At 40.9% G+C, this 15,239-nt stretch overlaps 1 protein-coding gene and 1 pseudogene across 2 annotated transcripts; both read left to right on the plus strand.

Moving 5' to 3' along the window:
• The first annotated feature begins 1,301 nt into the window (after positions 1 to 1,301).
• slc25a14 (solute carrier family 25 member 14) lies at positions 1,302 to 15,178 on the plus strand. Of its 2 annotated transcripts, XM_048229102.1 has the most exons (9): positions 1,302 to 1,446; positions 2,095 to 2,211; positions 2,652 to 2,790; positions 5,751 to 5,845; positions 8,181 to 8,266; positions 9,433 to 9,528; positions 10,181 to 10,305; positions 10,587 to 10,800; positions 11,061 to 15,178. In XM_048229102.1, exons 2-9 carry the CDS (start codon positions 2,148 to 2,150, stop codon positions 11,100 to 11,102), a joined length of 861 nt encoding a protein of 286 aa, XP_048085059.1. In that variant the 5' UTR covers positions 1,302 to 1,446; positions 2,095 to 2,147; the 3' UTR covers positions 11,103 to 15,178. The 2 variants fall into 2 exon arrangements, with proteins under 2 accessions (XP_048085059.1, XP_048085049.1); XM_048229092.1 differs by lacking the exon at positions 1,302 to 1,446 and having other exon boundaries at positions 1,976 to 2,211.
• On the plus strand, positions 4,297 to 4,404 carry LOC125291451 (annotated as a pseudogene).
• Positions 15,179 to 15,239: the final 61 nt, after the last annotated feature.

Here is a 15,239-nt window from a genome sequence, read left to right on the forward strand (position 1 = left end):
GGCTACAAAAAGCATTTACGAACCATGTTTGCTGATGGGGACCTTTGCTGACTTTGAACCCTTTACTTTTTCTTATTTTGTAACTGTAAAAGATGTAATCTTGCTTAAAACATTAAAGAAATGTGTCATACTTAACTTTATGTTTTTTGGAAGTCATCTTTTACTCGCTTAGATATACACAGTACAGAAATGCTGACTGAGGCGAAGTGTTTTCCTCTCTGTTTTGGACCAATGACTGCTTGTCTTCTTTTCCTCCTAAAATCACCTGTAGGAACGTGGTGACAGTTGTACAGCAGCTGTATCAGCGAGTGATGAGGCTGCTCCGAACCACACTCTAAACCTGGGGGACAGAAATTATTCCGGGCAACTAAACTGGCACAGCACCCTGTCTCCTCTGCACAGACTCCGACAATGCCTAGACAGAGGCCAGGAACAACAAATATGGATTTATGGAACATTACACCATATGACTAAAGATCTACTGACGGATCCTTCTGGACTATAAAATATATTTGGTGATGAAAAATAGATCACAATAACAAAGGGGGGAAAAACATTTTTAAAAATGAATTAACAGTTTTATCTGACTGTGACAGGTGATTGCATTTCAAAACATCCTCCAGACTGGGAAATTACAATGTTTGTTTAAAAAAGGGCCATAAATGCAAGATCTCCATTATTACTAAGTTGTATTATCTAGGCTTATCCCAAACTGGACTAGCTGATTTTTACTGGTCTGAATACTGCCTAATTTGCTATTAGGCCACTAACTGTATGCACAGCAATGATAAATCAAAAATAAAATGTGAATGAATTATACAACAATGCACATTTTTGTGAAAATATAAAATGTTGTGGTTTATTTATATCCTAGGCAAAAGTGTCTCTACTAATATAAGCTGGATGATATAGTGTGGATATATTATAAACAACCTGTGCACTTTACATTTAAGTCGATCTGTTTCATGTTGTGCCCACTGAGTAGGCCATGATGTGTCCACTGAGACAAGTCTGTAGACAGATAAAATAAAACGATTTCCATAAATCTGTGTCTACGTTAATTACGAATCATGTATGAGACCTGATGAAATTGACTGTGACTGGTGCCAGCTAGTCCTTGTCCATTTGAGACACAAAAAGTCCCTTGTTGAAATAAAATGCACTATTGTAGGTTAACCATCAGCCTAAAAGACAATTCAAGTTCTCAGCAAATCATTAATTACAGAAGGGGAAGTCGCCGAACGATTCTTTTGCATCAGTCATAAAAAAGAGGCAGGACTTCCGGCCTTTCAGTTCCTGTTTCTACGCAAATCAGAAATCCTAAGCAACACCGCTCACTGCTGAAGTTTTGTGCTGTTTTATTACTGAACAATCCTACATGTGATCGAGAACATGGGAACGAAAAGGAAATAGAATAAGCCATCATATAGGCTACCAGAGACACACGTAAGTGTTTTTGAGTTGTTTGCAACATAGCTGTTTGTCGACGTTCAAGTTATTGTAGTAAATAATCTCATAATTTCGTTAATGTCTCCTAACGGTTACCACATCGAAAGCTAGTCAACTATTCTAACTTCTTAGTCTGCTTTCGCCAGAGGGATAACTGTAACTTTGTTCACTGACATTACATTAGCCAGTTAGCCTCTGCTACGTAGGTTGTCGTTTAATTGAGTTCCTTGCAAGACAGGTTGGTAGAAGGTCGGCGGTATATGACAATCCAGGAAATGTTGCCATATCTTTCTGAAATATCTCAGTAGACGTTTGAGTTGTCTTTAAATGTGTCTGTTAGCTGTGTGGAGCATCACAGAATGTAACAGTCACATCGATGTCTTTGAAGTTGTTTGGAACCGGAAGGGGCTAATTCTAGATTTATTTAATCCAACCAGTGTCTGTACATTTTTGATTGACGTTTGCGCCGGCCACTTACAGTGGTGTAGTTGTGCGATGGTGCTTTCATGAATATTTAATAGCCACAAGCATCCATTCCGGTGCATAATTTGATCATGCCGCATACAGGGTGGTTAGGTGTCTGTAGAGCTAGTAGTGCAATGTTTTGCCATGTTCGATTAAAAGAATTTGTTCATTTGTATTTAGGCTTACTGCTGCTATTAGCGGGTCTCCACCAAGCAGAAGGAGCCAGCTCCGAAATGGCAAGCCTGAACTGGAAGCCGTTCATCTATGGGGGGATGGCCTCCATCGTCGCGGAGTTCGGTAATTTAACATCATATCAGTGTTTGTTGATTGTGGCTACATGTGTTGCTCTTGTATTATTGCAAACTTTTCATCTGAATCTAATGTAGACACGAGGCACAGCGATGTGTGATTGATGCACAGTCGTATTTTTAACGATTTCTTTACATAATGGCGTGCAGTGGTACCCACGCCATCAAAAGCTGAGCGGGGCTTGTTTCATATAGCCATCTTTTTCAGCAGCAACAATGTAGCTAGTTTCCTCTTAATTTTGGCCTTTTTTCAGTCGGATAGATTGGTGCACAGGTAGGTGAGCATTATTTGCAAGTCTGTTAAAACAATATTGTTTTGCTCTTTAACGATGTATTGCATTGCTTCGAGAAAAAAAAAACAGATCTCTGCATCCACACCGCAGTCCAGGGTTGTATTTTCTCTTAATTTATGTTTTCTCACCTCCTCAGGCACCTTCCCCATTGACTTAACCAAAACCCGGCTGCAGGTGCAGGGTCAGTCACACTGTATGGAGGTGCGTTACCGGGGGATGTTCCACGCACTGCTCCGGATCGGACAAGAGGAGGGCGTAAAGGCGCTTTACTCGGGGTGAGTGTGAGAACATAAGTAGCTGATTTATGTATTATCAGTTACAGTAAGTGCTAAAATGGACATCATATTCTTGTAGGTAATTATAGGTGTTTTTATGGTCCTTTTGCAACTCCTGGCAGAGGGCGAGTAGGCCTGGATACAAAGCCCAAGAGCCTCTGTGTGGTTTGTTATGTTGCTGACTGTTTCTGAATAGGTGTGGCCTTACATTTGGACACTGGACAGTGATGGGCAGTAGCGTCACTACAAGTAGTGACGCTACTAGCTTAACTACATTTGTCAGTAGCTTGGCTGTAATGTCGCTATTTACAAAACCAAGTAACTTTTCAGTAGCTTAGCTCTTTTATTGATCATGTAGCGCAGTAGCGTCCTTGAAAGCTAATTTCTCCTGGACATTTCTGACATTTCACACATAACAGCATTTCCCTGCAGCCATCAAGCACATAAATTAGGAAAACAGGATGTTTCTGTGTCGACGACAACACGCCGGGTACAAGCGCATGCGTAGGCCTACAGACAGCCTACACACACACACACACAGACACATACATACATATGCATACATGCATACATACATGCATACATACAAACATACATACATACATACACACACAGACATGCATGCATACATACATGCATGCATACATGCATACATACATGCATACATACATACATACATACATACATACATACATACATACATACATACACACACACACAGACAGACATGCATGCATATATACATACATACAAACAATACATACATACATACATACATACATACATACATACATACATACACACACAGACAGACATGCATGCATATATACATACATACAAACAATACATACAGACAGACAGACATGCATACACACACACACACACACACACACACACACACACACACACATGCATACATACACTGGAGGGAAAAGACAGAATGGTAGAGAGCCCAAGATCTGTAGAAGACAACATTACACCGTGGCCATACCTTCAAAAGTACGTCACTTTAGTCGCGACCAGCGAAAAGAAATCTATTTCAAATGCCTTCTGTGTAATCCAAAGAAAAAGTTCCTGTCGACGTCAACGACATCCAACACAAACATACGAACACACGTTCAGGTGATTGAATTTCATTGAACTACCGTTTTTCCATTTTGCATCAGTGAATGAAATTAAGCTTAAATCAGCTAATGAAACAAATTAAGTAGGAAAGAGGTGGGAGAATGGAATAATTGATGTCCAAACACTGAAAGTGGCTACTAATGTAGCCTATCAAGCTACTTTTGACAGTTTGTAACTTAGCTTGCTACATTTTTATGGGTGGTAGCTTCTGTGTAGTGAATCTGAATTTATTGTAGAGTAGCTTAGCTCACTACACATATCAAGTAGCTTGCCCTGCATTTGGATAGTGATTGAGAAAACCGATGCACTATGGAGAAAATTACCTGAGGACTCATCATGGCACGGCTATAATATTTAGCTATTAGACAACTGATGACTTTCACCGCTTCTCGGCCTTTTGGCTAAGATCAAGTGTAGTCAGTTATCAGTTTAATATCTGATGCGTCCTCTGCCCGAGGACCATTTATTTGGGGGCAGCCGTGGCCTACTTCGGACTTGTAACTGGAGGGTTGCCGGTTCGAACCCCGACCAGTAGGCACGGCTGAAGTGCCCTTGAGCAAGGCACCTAACCCCTCACTGCTCCCCGAGCGCCGCTGTTGTTGCAGGCAGCTCACTGCACCGGGATTAGTGTGTGCTTCACCTCACTGTGTGTTCACTGTGTGCTGAGTGTGTTTCACTAATTCACGGATTGGGATAAATGCAGAGACCAAATTTCCCTCACTGGATCAAAAGAGTATATATACTTATATACTTTGTATTTGCCCTGTCCTGTGGACGGAGGAGTGGATACCACTATAGGCCCCCGCACATAGGCGGTGACATGACGGCGGTGCACTCCTCTTCGGATTACGTTAGATACCCCACACACCACCGCCAAATCCTTTCGCCACCGCCGTGTAGATTATGATTCAGTTCTATTTTTGTTGGCACTGCTCAATAAAATCTGTTGTTCATTGAATGCTTGTCAGTTAAGAAATGTTTGGCGCTGGCGAACATGGGCAAGTGACCGACCACTCATGTTGGCGCCTATGTGCAGTGTGCTTAAGTTCCTAGAGCACTATGTGTTGGCCACTTTCTCAGTGTCATTGTCCTGGTGCACACTGCACAGCTCCTGATGTTTAACCTTTAATGGGTTGCTTGCCCTGTGCATGTTGCCACCTGATATTTGAGAGACAGGTATGGCAGGAATGGCACTCAGAGTGCTGTTCTTTCAAGTTGACCTTGCACGCTTGCACAGAACTGACTGACCTTGCATGCCCCAGACAGGAGGTGTGTTTCCTTTTTTTAAATGTTTTTTATTTAACAGCAACTGTGTTTAGTAGCCTGCAGCAGTCTGCATCAAATTATATCTGGCAAACTGTCCCTCTGAGAAAGCGTACTAAAAAAAGCTCAGAAGACTGGGCAGAAATTAATATGCTGTTAAATCCTCACAGTCCTTCTCCCGCTTCTTGTGTCAACAATTTCTGCTGGTCAGACAGGAGTGAAATGGAGTACTCCGTTCCCTGTTCATGTGCTCTCGCCACTCTTCCTAGTTCATGTTCCCTGTTTGTTTAGTTGTCTGCCCTGCATCTTTAATTTATTTCAGTTTGCTGGTGGTTGTATCAGTGTATGTGTGATGGTTTGATTGACACACCCATACTCATCTCAATATAGTAATGAACTTCAGAGACACACATGAGGGTTGAAATATTAGTGAGCTTCTTCCTTTCCCCCTTTTTTGTGCAAGTGTGTGTTTTCTTTTGTGAGAGAGCTTTCATTTTAAAGTACAGAGGTTTCAGTTGTCTTTTGTAGTTTATATGTGAATCTGAGCAGCTTTCTTCTGTTTTTACCCTTAGGATTTCACCAGCCCTCCTACGGCAGGCGTCCTACGGGACAATTAAGATTGGCACCTACAACACGTTGAAAAAGTTGTTTGTCAGCCGCCCTGAAGGTGAGTTCGAATTCCCAAGGCAGGCTGTGTGGTCGTCTTTGAATGGGCGCGGTTTAAAGCTGTCATGCGTGCCTGTGAATTATTAAAGACTATGTAGTGCTAGAGACAGGGAGAGAGATTGCTGGGAAATTATGCTCTTGTGGATGAAATTAAATGAATTTATGCAGCACTTAAACTCCTTGGGGAAATACAAAACTATTGTCTTTGTTTCTTGGTGAATACATAAAGCCAGTAATGGACTTATGTTAGGTTAGTTGGCATGGCAAAGTGCTGTAAATCATTTTTTTTTTTTTTTTTAAATGGTAGACAAAACACAGTTTGACTAAAAGACCAGCTTAAAACACACAGAAATGGAGGGCCGCAACCCATCCCTGTCCATATCCTCTGCCTTGTATGCCCAGTGTTGCGCTTCATACAGTCAAAATAATGATTACCTTATAGCCCACAGGGCTACGGTTGGACACAGCCATGAGAACTGGTCTTAAATGGTTTTGTGGAGAAGAGGCCCTGCAGGCTTGCAGAGAGGGGGATTTAAAATGTAGCTGTTGGCCAAATCTAATTAAAGAAACTGATTAATCAGCGCAGCGGCACTACCTTGGTTGCATTGCAAGATCTCCATTTTGGGGAAAGTTCATGTCCATGAACAAACGCACCTCAGTGCAAGTGGGCCAGTTGTTTAGTTAAACTTACCTATCTGTGACAGAGCAGATTTGTTTTCCAGCTACATTCTTTTCTGGCACTTTTCATGTAGCCTTTTTTTAATTTTTTATCTTTATATCACAAACATGATTGTGTGAGAAAAGCTCCCCCTAAGCAAATGAGACCCCTGCTCATACTGCAGCCTTTGAATGCACGTGCCAAATGCAAACCGTAGACTGTATAAAGATACAAACCCCTACCAGGCCACTGCACTTCTGTAAAGAACGGCAGTCATATGGAAATTGACAGCCTTACTGCTAATGCAGTGACATTCCGGTTGTTTGAGCACATTCAAACATTACACATTGATGCAATCAAAAAGCACTGTGTGTGTGTGTGTGTGTGTGTGTGTGTGTGTGTGTGTGTGTGTGTGTGTTTACTGCTTATGAGTTGCAGTTGTTGGGTAGGTGTGCACACAATGAGGATTCACTTAGGCTAATGACGTGTGTGGTGTTGAACCTGCCTCTGCCATGCCAACAACACAGTTAGTCTAGTAGTGGTCTACTAATGCAGGGCTGTTATGACCCATGGTGCCTCATCTGTCTGTGTGAATTTATGGTTTTGTGTGGGTGTGGTAGCTTTTCTGCAGACCTCTATGGAGTTCAGCCACTGTAACTAACTTAATGTCCAAACAAGAGAAAAGAAGCCAGACTGTGTCAACTCAAGTGTTTAGTTTGTGTGTGTGTGTGTGTGTGTGTGTGTGTGTTTTAACCCAGGTTTGTTGTACCTGGCGCCACTATGGCTAGGTCCTGGTAGGCCCATGCTAGATCCTTTTAGGCTTGCCTCAAGGAAAATGACAGAAATGGCATTACCTGGATCCCATATGTGTGAGCAAGTGATTGAGCTAGTGTGTGTGTGTGAATGATGTCATTGATGGGGAAGTGAAATTTGGTTTATTTTGATTTATTTTAGTCCTTTTTTCAATCTGCATGCCTTGCTGGGTTTCTGCCACTGTGTTTTGAATGCTTATTTTGATACAGGCTGTGGTTTGGCCTGCTGGTTGGCGCGGATACGTCCGCCTCTACTCCTACCAAAAATGAACGGGGCTTGGGACGACCTCTCTTACTATGGGTCACACATTGATCAAGGATCACTGTAACTATTGTTCCTAAACTCGATCCATTTTGTATATTTCTTTTTTTATTTCCTTCCCTCCTTGTCTGAAATCCTGTTTCCGACTTGTAGGTTTTAACCACAGAACTAACTGTCTATTTTTGTTCTCAAACAACCCCTAGTAACCCTTTCATACCAACTGCTAAAAGTGTCTCATTTCACTTTTGAGACAAAGGCACAGGCAACCGTTATTTAAAGGGTTCGATTTAATCTCATCTGTTGTAATGCCTATGCCTAGTGCCTATGCTTTGTATCATAGGAGGAAAATGATTTATTTATTGTCATTTTTGGTAGAAAGTGATCTCACTATTTCTAACTAGTTTTCCTGCTCACATATCTGGAATGAAGACAAAAAGTTAATAGTGCATGAATAGCATATGGTTATGTTAATGTTCTCAAATCAGCAGAATGATAGTCTGTTCAATGATGCTGTACTTCCTTCGTCTCTGTTCTCTCTTGTTTGTCATCTGGTCTGGACACAATGCAGTCTGTTTCTGATGGCTCCCAATATTTCTGTTCCCAGATGAGACCATGGTCATCAACGTGTTCTGTGGAGTGGTATCAGGAGTCTTGTCGTCTTCGTTAGCCAATCCCACAGATGTGCTGAAGGTACTGTGATGAGTCGATGAATTATGGGGTGTATGGAAGAATATTACACTCAAAAGTTTTGTATGTGTGTATCACGTTTTGAAACTGTAGAAATTATTTGTAACTGTAAAAATGATCTGTACAAGTAATTGCCAATATCACAAATATGCCCTACACTTTAAGACAAGCAACTGTGGAAGGTTTAGTACCTGTGGAATATATTTGTAAGTGAAGGACATATGAGTAATACTTAAAATCGTTCGTGTTATTTTTTTGTTAAATCACAAATTAGTTTTACAGTTAAAAATCTTGATGCACACACAATACATATGAGACACTTCTCATCCCTAAGGTGGTGCAAAAGTCTGCACTTGCAGAAAAGATTTGTAACTGTAGGACAGCTTTTTGTGCGTAGAATATTGGTTTGTAATTGTAGAATATGTTTGTAATGGTAAAATATTTTTAACTGTAGGATGATATGTAGCTGTAAAACTGATCCGTACCTGTAGAATAGATTTGTAAGTGTAGGGCATATTTGTAATTTTTTACAAATATGCCCTAAAATTTGTAATTTTTTACTTGTACAGATCATTTTTACAGTTACAATTTCTACAGTTTCAAAACGTGATACACACGTACAAAACGTTCGAGTCTAATATTCTTCCATAGGGGTGCATTGATGTTATGGAGATGTTTGGCAAATTAGACAGAACTACAGAAACCCTGAGCTTACCATTAATGGCATGTAATCTTGTAACTAGTTAATTATCTTAACTTGCTAAGGAGCTCATTCTTCAGCAAAATTGTCCTGTTTAGCCATGGATAGGAGTGGTGATTCTTGAACATGTTCAACAGGCCAGTTGTCCAGTACTTGTAGAGATAGGACTGTAAACTTGGCCACCTCCTCTCCATACTAATCTTACCAAGTTGAAAGGGTTTGTCAATCAAGACAAGATTCCAAGTAGTGCCTATGTCCTTCGTTCACAATAAATTGCAAGTCACGATGCTCTGTCTATTCTAAACTTTATGAACCAAAGAGTTTGTTTCATTTAGGGGACTGGTTATGTTTAGAGCAAATAACCAATACAAAGCTATAGATAGCACAATCGTTCAGAAAGTGAATGGGTCCAGCATGAAGCACGTGTAGTGGAAGCTGACCTTGCCTGGGTGGCCTCCTCTCTTCGCAGATTCGCATGCAAGCGCAGGGCAGCCTACTCCAGGGCAGCATGATGTCCAACTTCATGAACATCTACCAGACAGAGGGCACCCGTGGCCTGTGGAGGGTAAGTGCCAATCCCGCCTTTCACCCTGCCTTCATCCCCCCCCACAAAGCTTTTAGGCGAGGATCACATCGGCCAGCGGCAAGCGGCAGCGACAAACGTAATGCAACACTCAGACCATAATAAGTTTTATCTCGTTCCTAAGCAACACAAACGGTTTGTCAATTGAATACGCTCGCGTTGCGCTTTGAAAGTTGAACCAAGTTCAACGCTCAGCTTGTTCAACGCTAGCGTTACGCCAGTGTTGCCACCGTTCCGCTGCCGAACCATAGAGAACCATAGGAAACCTGCTGCTTGCCGCTGGCTAATGTGATCCCCGCAGTGAATTGCCATCCCATTTTTTATTTTTATTTTTTGATTCAGGCTACAGCTTTTTTTTTTTGTCTGACTTGGTCCTCTGATAAACTGTACTTAGTACTTACTTAGTAAATACTTAGTTATATACCTACTTGTAACCACCAATGGTTGACATACACAGGGATGAAACTCCCCTTGTCTTGAGCTGTGCTTTTTTATATAGGGAAGTTTGATCTTTTGATTGAATATTTAGGGTAATACTCTGTTTAAGGGAATGCATAATAATCCTAGTTTAACTTTGATCAATGAGTAAGTATCTTGTCTTCATACCAGTAACTCATGATTTATCCAATCATAGGGCGTGATACCTACAGCACAGCGAGCGGCCATTGTTGTTGGGGTGGAGCTACCTGTGTACGACATCACCAAGAAGCACCTCATTGGTTCAGGAGTGATGGGTGACACTATCCTCACACATTTTGTGTAAGTAACTGGAAATAAACTTTCTCACAGCAGTTTTCTATTAAAACGTTGCAAACTCCATCAACAGCCCAAATGGCACTGATGGAAGCTTACTAACAAGTTAGCTGAAGCCTTTGGTGATACAAGTGGCCATTTTGTTTTTGTTTAGAGAAAAATAGTGGACACTTGTACCTGAAACACTTTTCTTGTAGCTTTATTTACCCACAACCCACAAATTTACCCACAACCACTACTCTCCCAGCTCACTATAAAAGCCCCTCTTCTCCTTTGGTTCTGTGCAGCTCCAGTTTTACCTGTGGCCTGGCGGGGGCGCTGGCGTCCAACCCGGTGGACGTGGTGCGTACGCGGATGATGAACCAGCGAGTGTTGGCAGGCAGCCCGCTCTACAAAGGCACGCTGGACGGCCTCATGCAGACCTGGAGGGGTGAGGGCTTCTTTGCCCTCTACAAGGGCTTCTGGCCCAACTGGCTCCGTTTAGGACCCTGGAACATCATTGTATCCTTTCCACCAGAGTTCAGGGAAGAGGATTTTCAAGTGGGTCATTTACCCGAAATTGACTTCAGCGTTCAGCTGTCATGCATGCAAAATATTTAGTGTTTTGTCAGGCAAAAGAAAAGGAAGTTCCATTGTATTTTATTGTATTCACTAGAGGTCAGCAAATATAAAGTAGATAAAAATGTATGTAACTGCATGCTTTTAGAGGTATAGGAAATTTTGTCCTGGGAATTCTGAGATCTTCCTTCACCCTCCTTCAGTTTTTCATGACGTACGAGCAGCTGAAGAAGCTTCCCTTATAGCCAGCCTGCTGAACACCCTTCGAGGGATCGGAACCTTCTCCCTCAAGGGTTCTTGTGCATTCACAATCACTCCCTGATCACGTGTGTGTGTGTGTGTATGTGCGTTGCAAGTTATTTAAGTATTATTTAAATGTTTTTTTTTTATGCATAGCTTCCTTTTTCATTTGTTTTTATTTGTTTTTATTTATTTATACCATTTAGTTATACCATTTCATGTTGCTTATTTGCTCTATTCGACTCCCATCTTTCATTTCAAATCCCCTCCCTGGCAGCTGAACAATAATGTTGGTCATTTTGGACCAAGCTGGAATGGATAGCAGGTGGAAAACTACTAATGCAGTGATGCCACATTGGGAATTTTATCCTTTTTATTAATTGATCAAGCAATAGTTTTTATTTTGCCTTCATTTCTTTGAATGTTTGTGACTGCTCTATTTGGGATATGGAGCTGTATGACGGTATGTGCACTGAGGTGAGTGGCAGTGATGCTGATGCGTAACACACACAGCCTGTCGTGATGTGTCAGTGGTCAGCTAGTCCTCCACGTGGTATTCCTGCTTTGGATAGATACCTACGGAAGGTGTTCAGATGCACCAGCGAGTTGTAAGATGCTCACAAGTATAAGATACAGTAGGCAGCAATTAAATATAATTGTTGTTAACTAAATGCCTCAATAGGTAACCCAGAGGAAATATTAGTATATAAACCACCTCTTTAGATGAATTGGCAGTTTGTGAACATGTGTGCAGATGCCATATGCTGCCTTTGTGCCTGTTAAAAAAGGACATTTTCAGGAGCTGTGGATGTTTCTAGGCAATGATCTTTCAACAGTCTTCCATTCAACACTTCTGCTTTACCAGATTGGCCACCACAGTTCAAACCCAAGTACTGTCTATTACAACCCTAAAAGTAAAATATTGCTCTCACTCAGCCAATTAACCCCCGAAAGGTCAGATTAGTAGTGGGCACTACTTGATTTCAATTTGTCTGGGCTGGAGAGCAGAACTGGTGTATAATGGACGATACCTGTGTTTGCATGACCGGACGCAAAACTCAATACTCATCCAGTTTTTGTGTTCCTGAAAAGTAGATTTGAACTGCATGTTTTCATATCACTTCCACCCCATAATGTAAGTGTGATGAACCATTTTCCCACTAAAGTCTGGAACCATTCAAGGAACTAAAACACATAGTTCCTGAAAGCTTATGTTTGCTTTTTCTAAAAGATGTTAAGACTGTGACTATTTTGTGAATGGGTAAACTGGGTCACTTTTGAACTTTAAATATGTATTTATTTCTCTGAGCCAATATAGTTTGTATCTAATGTTTTTTTCCCCCTCTTTTTTTCTGGAAATGCTTCACTGTAGCTTATGATGTGAACAAACGTGAACGTGGGCTTCACGTTCATGTTCACAAAATGTTGCAACATTTGATCATACTTGCAGTATATGAATTTTCCTTTGAATGGCCATTGTATGAATAAGGCTCATCTTATAGGTTTTCCAAAAGCTTTGATGTCTGTGTTTTAGCATTATGGCCTGTTGAATCGCTTCTGAATTCCAGTAAATCCTTGCTTACTTTGTAGTACATTTACATGGTGGTGGTCAAGTATAGCCCCACTGGGAAGCTTGTATTTAACCAGTTGGCAACGTTTAGGGCTGTTACTCTACGAAGCACTTTCTGGGCCCTAGAAATAAAAATATCCCTAAAATTATTCCGAAGTTATTGTAAAGGTTTCTGAGTTCTGACACCAAGAGAGGTGGAGGAGAAGCGATTTGAACAGAGATTGCGGGCATTCTTGTGATCTGCTGCAGCGAAGGTTTCTGGTATGGCTCATGTCTTCACCCCCCTCATTCAAAATAAAAGTGTAGTCTTCCACTAATTTCAGAAGGGTCATCTTCGCCAGCAGGTCTGGTGTTTCTGTAGGCAAGTTTGACGTAGTTTTGGAGCCCTGAATTTGCTAACTTTGGGTTGTTTCTGAGAGGATCTGTGTCATACTGTCAAGTACCACCTACAGCAGTAAGTATGCAAGGTCCTGTCTGGGACATGTGAGAAATCACTATCTTGGTACAAGGTTGTTTTGGGGATTGTGGTTGATCATGACCTAATTGTTTTGCACAAAGATCTAGACAGACATCAATTGTAGCGCTCTTGCCCTGTGACTAGGACGAGGATGGTCAAAACTACCCTAGTCTTTGACAGACTGGAGATTTGGTTGACCAAGTTAGTTATAACTATGGCATGCCAACTATAAGGTATTTGGGATTTAAAGATGAGACTCATTGAGCTTTATATCATACATCACATTGATCTGCAATGCAGTGCTTTAGCTGTTACCACCACTTGGTGAAGATGAGGGTACGACTTTAGAGGGTTTTATGAGTTGTGCATGCAGAGTTTCATTTTTAATGGCAGGTGTGCGTTGTAAATAGTAGGCTATCACATAAGAGAAGATGCCTTTTAGAAACAATTCATTTTAAGATTTTAAGATCCTCAGTCATGAGAGGGGAGGAAACTTCATGTAGCAATTGAGTTCTGACAAAGTACATGTACAGCGTTGCACCTCGTCAAGCCATCACAATAATGGATCATACACACTCCAAGGGAGTTCACTGTTACATTTCCTGCCTTCATATAACGTGTACATTTACTGCTTCACAACTTGCCTCGTAATTTGTCATTCACCCATTCTATGTTTTGTCAGCATAAATTCTATTGGTTGCACTGTATTGTTATTATGGACTTTGGAGGAAAAATATATTTCTGCTATTATGCCTAATTCCTTTGTATATTTTCTATTGTATGAGATTTGAAAAGAGCAGACACAAAAATCAAATGTTTCAAATGGAAGCTTTTTTTTTTTTTTTTTTTACTTTAATTCTATATCTTCTTCAGTCTTCAGTTTTAAAGTGCAGCCAAGGCCAAGAGACACACATGTGCCAATGTGTAAATGGAGAAATAAGTTGTCTTTATGTTTAGCATTTTGTGTGTATGATTTGTTATTCTGACAGTCATGACTCATGCTTCATTTGCTCTGATAAATTATGATTATGATCCTTGATAGTAAAATACTGTTTTCCCCCATTATAATTATTTATTCCTGCTTTGTTAGAAATTATATAGCCTAAGAAATAAGGTACATCTATAGGATAACATCTTGTGAAAAGGTGTATGCTATTTGCTACTTTGTCAATACGTCTGATAAAGAGTTGCAAAATGTTGCTGCTGTTTCGGAAGGATCCCTTATTGCAGCTGGCACTGGCGGATGTGTCCAGGTCAGACCTGATCCAGAATCGGCAGATGGATGGGATCCGTCGAGTACGCTCTTTACACTATGACCCCTTGGAGGAGGACCTGACAGTGAACCACTCAATCCCTGGAACAGTGGCTTCAGTAGGGATTTCCTGCAAGTTTATCTGAGCATAGCCTGTGTTAAACAACACAGGATAAAACATGGATAGGATGTGCCTCTAATGTACACTGCTCAAAACAATGAAGGGAACACTTCAATCACACATTGCAGGCTACTCTGACATTGTTTAGTGTCGAGGTGAAACTTGATTGAGGTGAAACTTGTTTGATTTTGCAAGAACTGTCCTTTGAACTGAGTTTGAGAAAGGGGAAAAGGGCGGAAGGTTTCAAAAAAATGTGTTTTAGCAATTGTGAAAAACTTGGTGTTCCCTTAATTGTTGAGCAGTGTATTAAATTAATATTTTGGGTTTAAGAGTGTGCAGCAGATTAGGCCTACACATTATTTTTTCTTGCAGCCTATAGCCATAGAAGACTGTAGATTTAAGTAGGCTATCACTAACACCATTCCAAAATATGTGGATCCTTACTTACCTTGTCAAGATCACTGACTTTCGATGTAGTTTTTGAGTAGGTTTTCCAGTCCAAACTAAGTAGACAAAACTCGGTCAAAATTTGCACTTGTCCAGTCTGTTCTATTGTTATTCGTTTTGGACGACTGAGTGATTTCATAATTTATGGGAATTGATATATTTGAGAGAGATTGGTTATGGCTTTATATTTAATTGTGCACCCGGGAAATATTAAAACCGATATGTAAAACCTTATTGTGGACTGAATTCTCTGGGGAAAGGTGTCGCAGATTCGAGTGAGAGATGCAGGCAGATT

Source organism: Alosa alosa, chromosome 2, assembly GCF_017589495.1.
Source record: "Alosa alosa isolate M-15738 ecotype Scorff River chromosome 2, AALO_Geno_1.1, whole genome shotgun sequence".
In the NCBI taxonomy this organism is placed as follows: Eukaryota; Metazoa; Chordata; class Actinopteri; order Clupeiformes; family Clupeidae; genus Alosa; species Alosa alosa.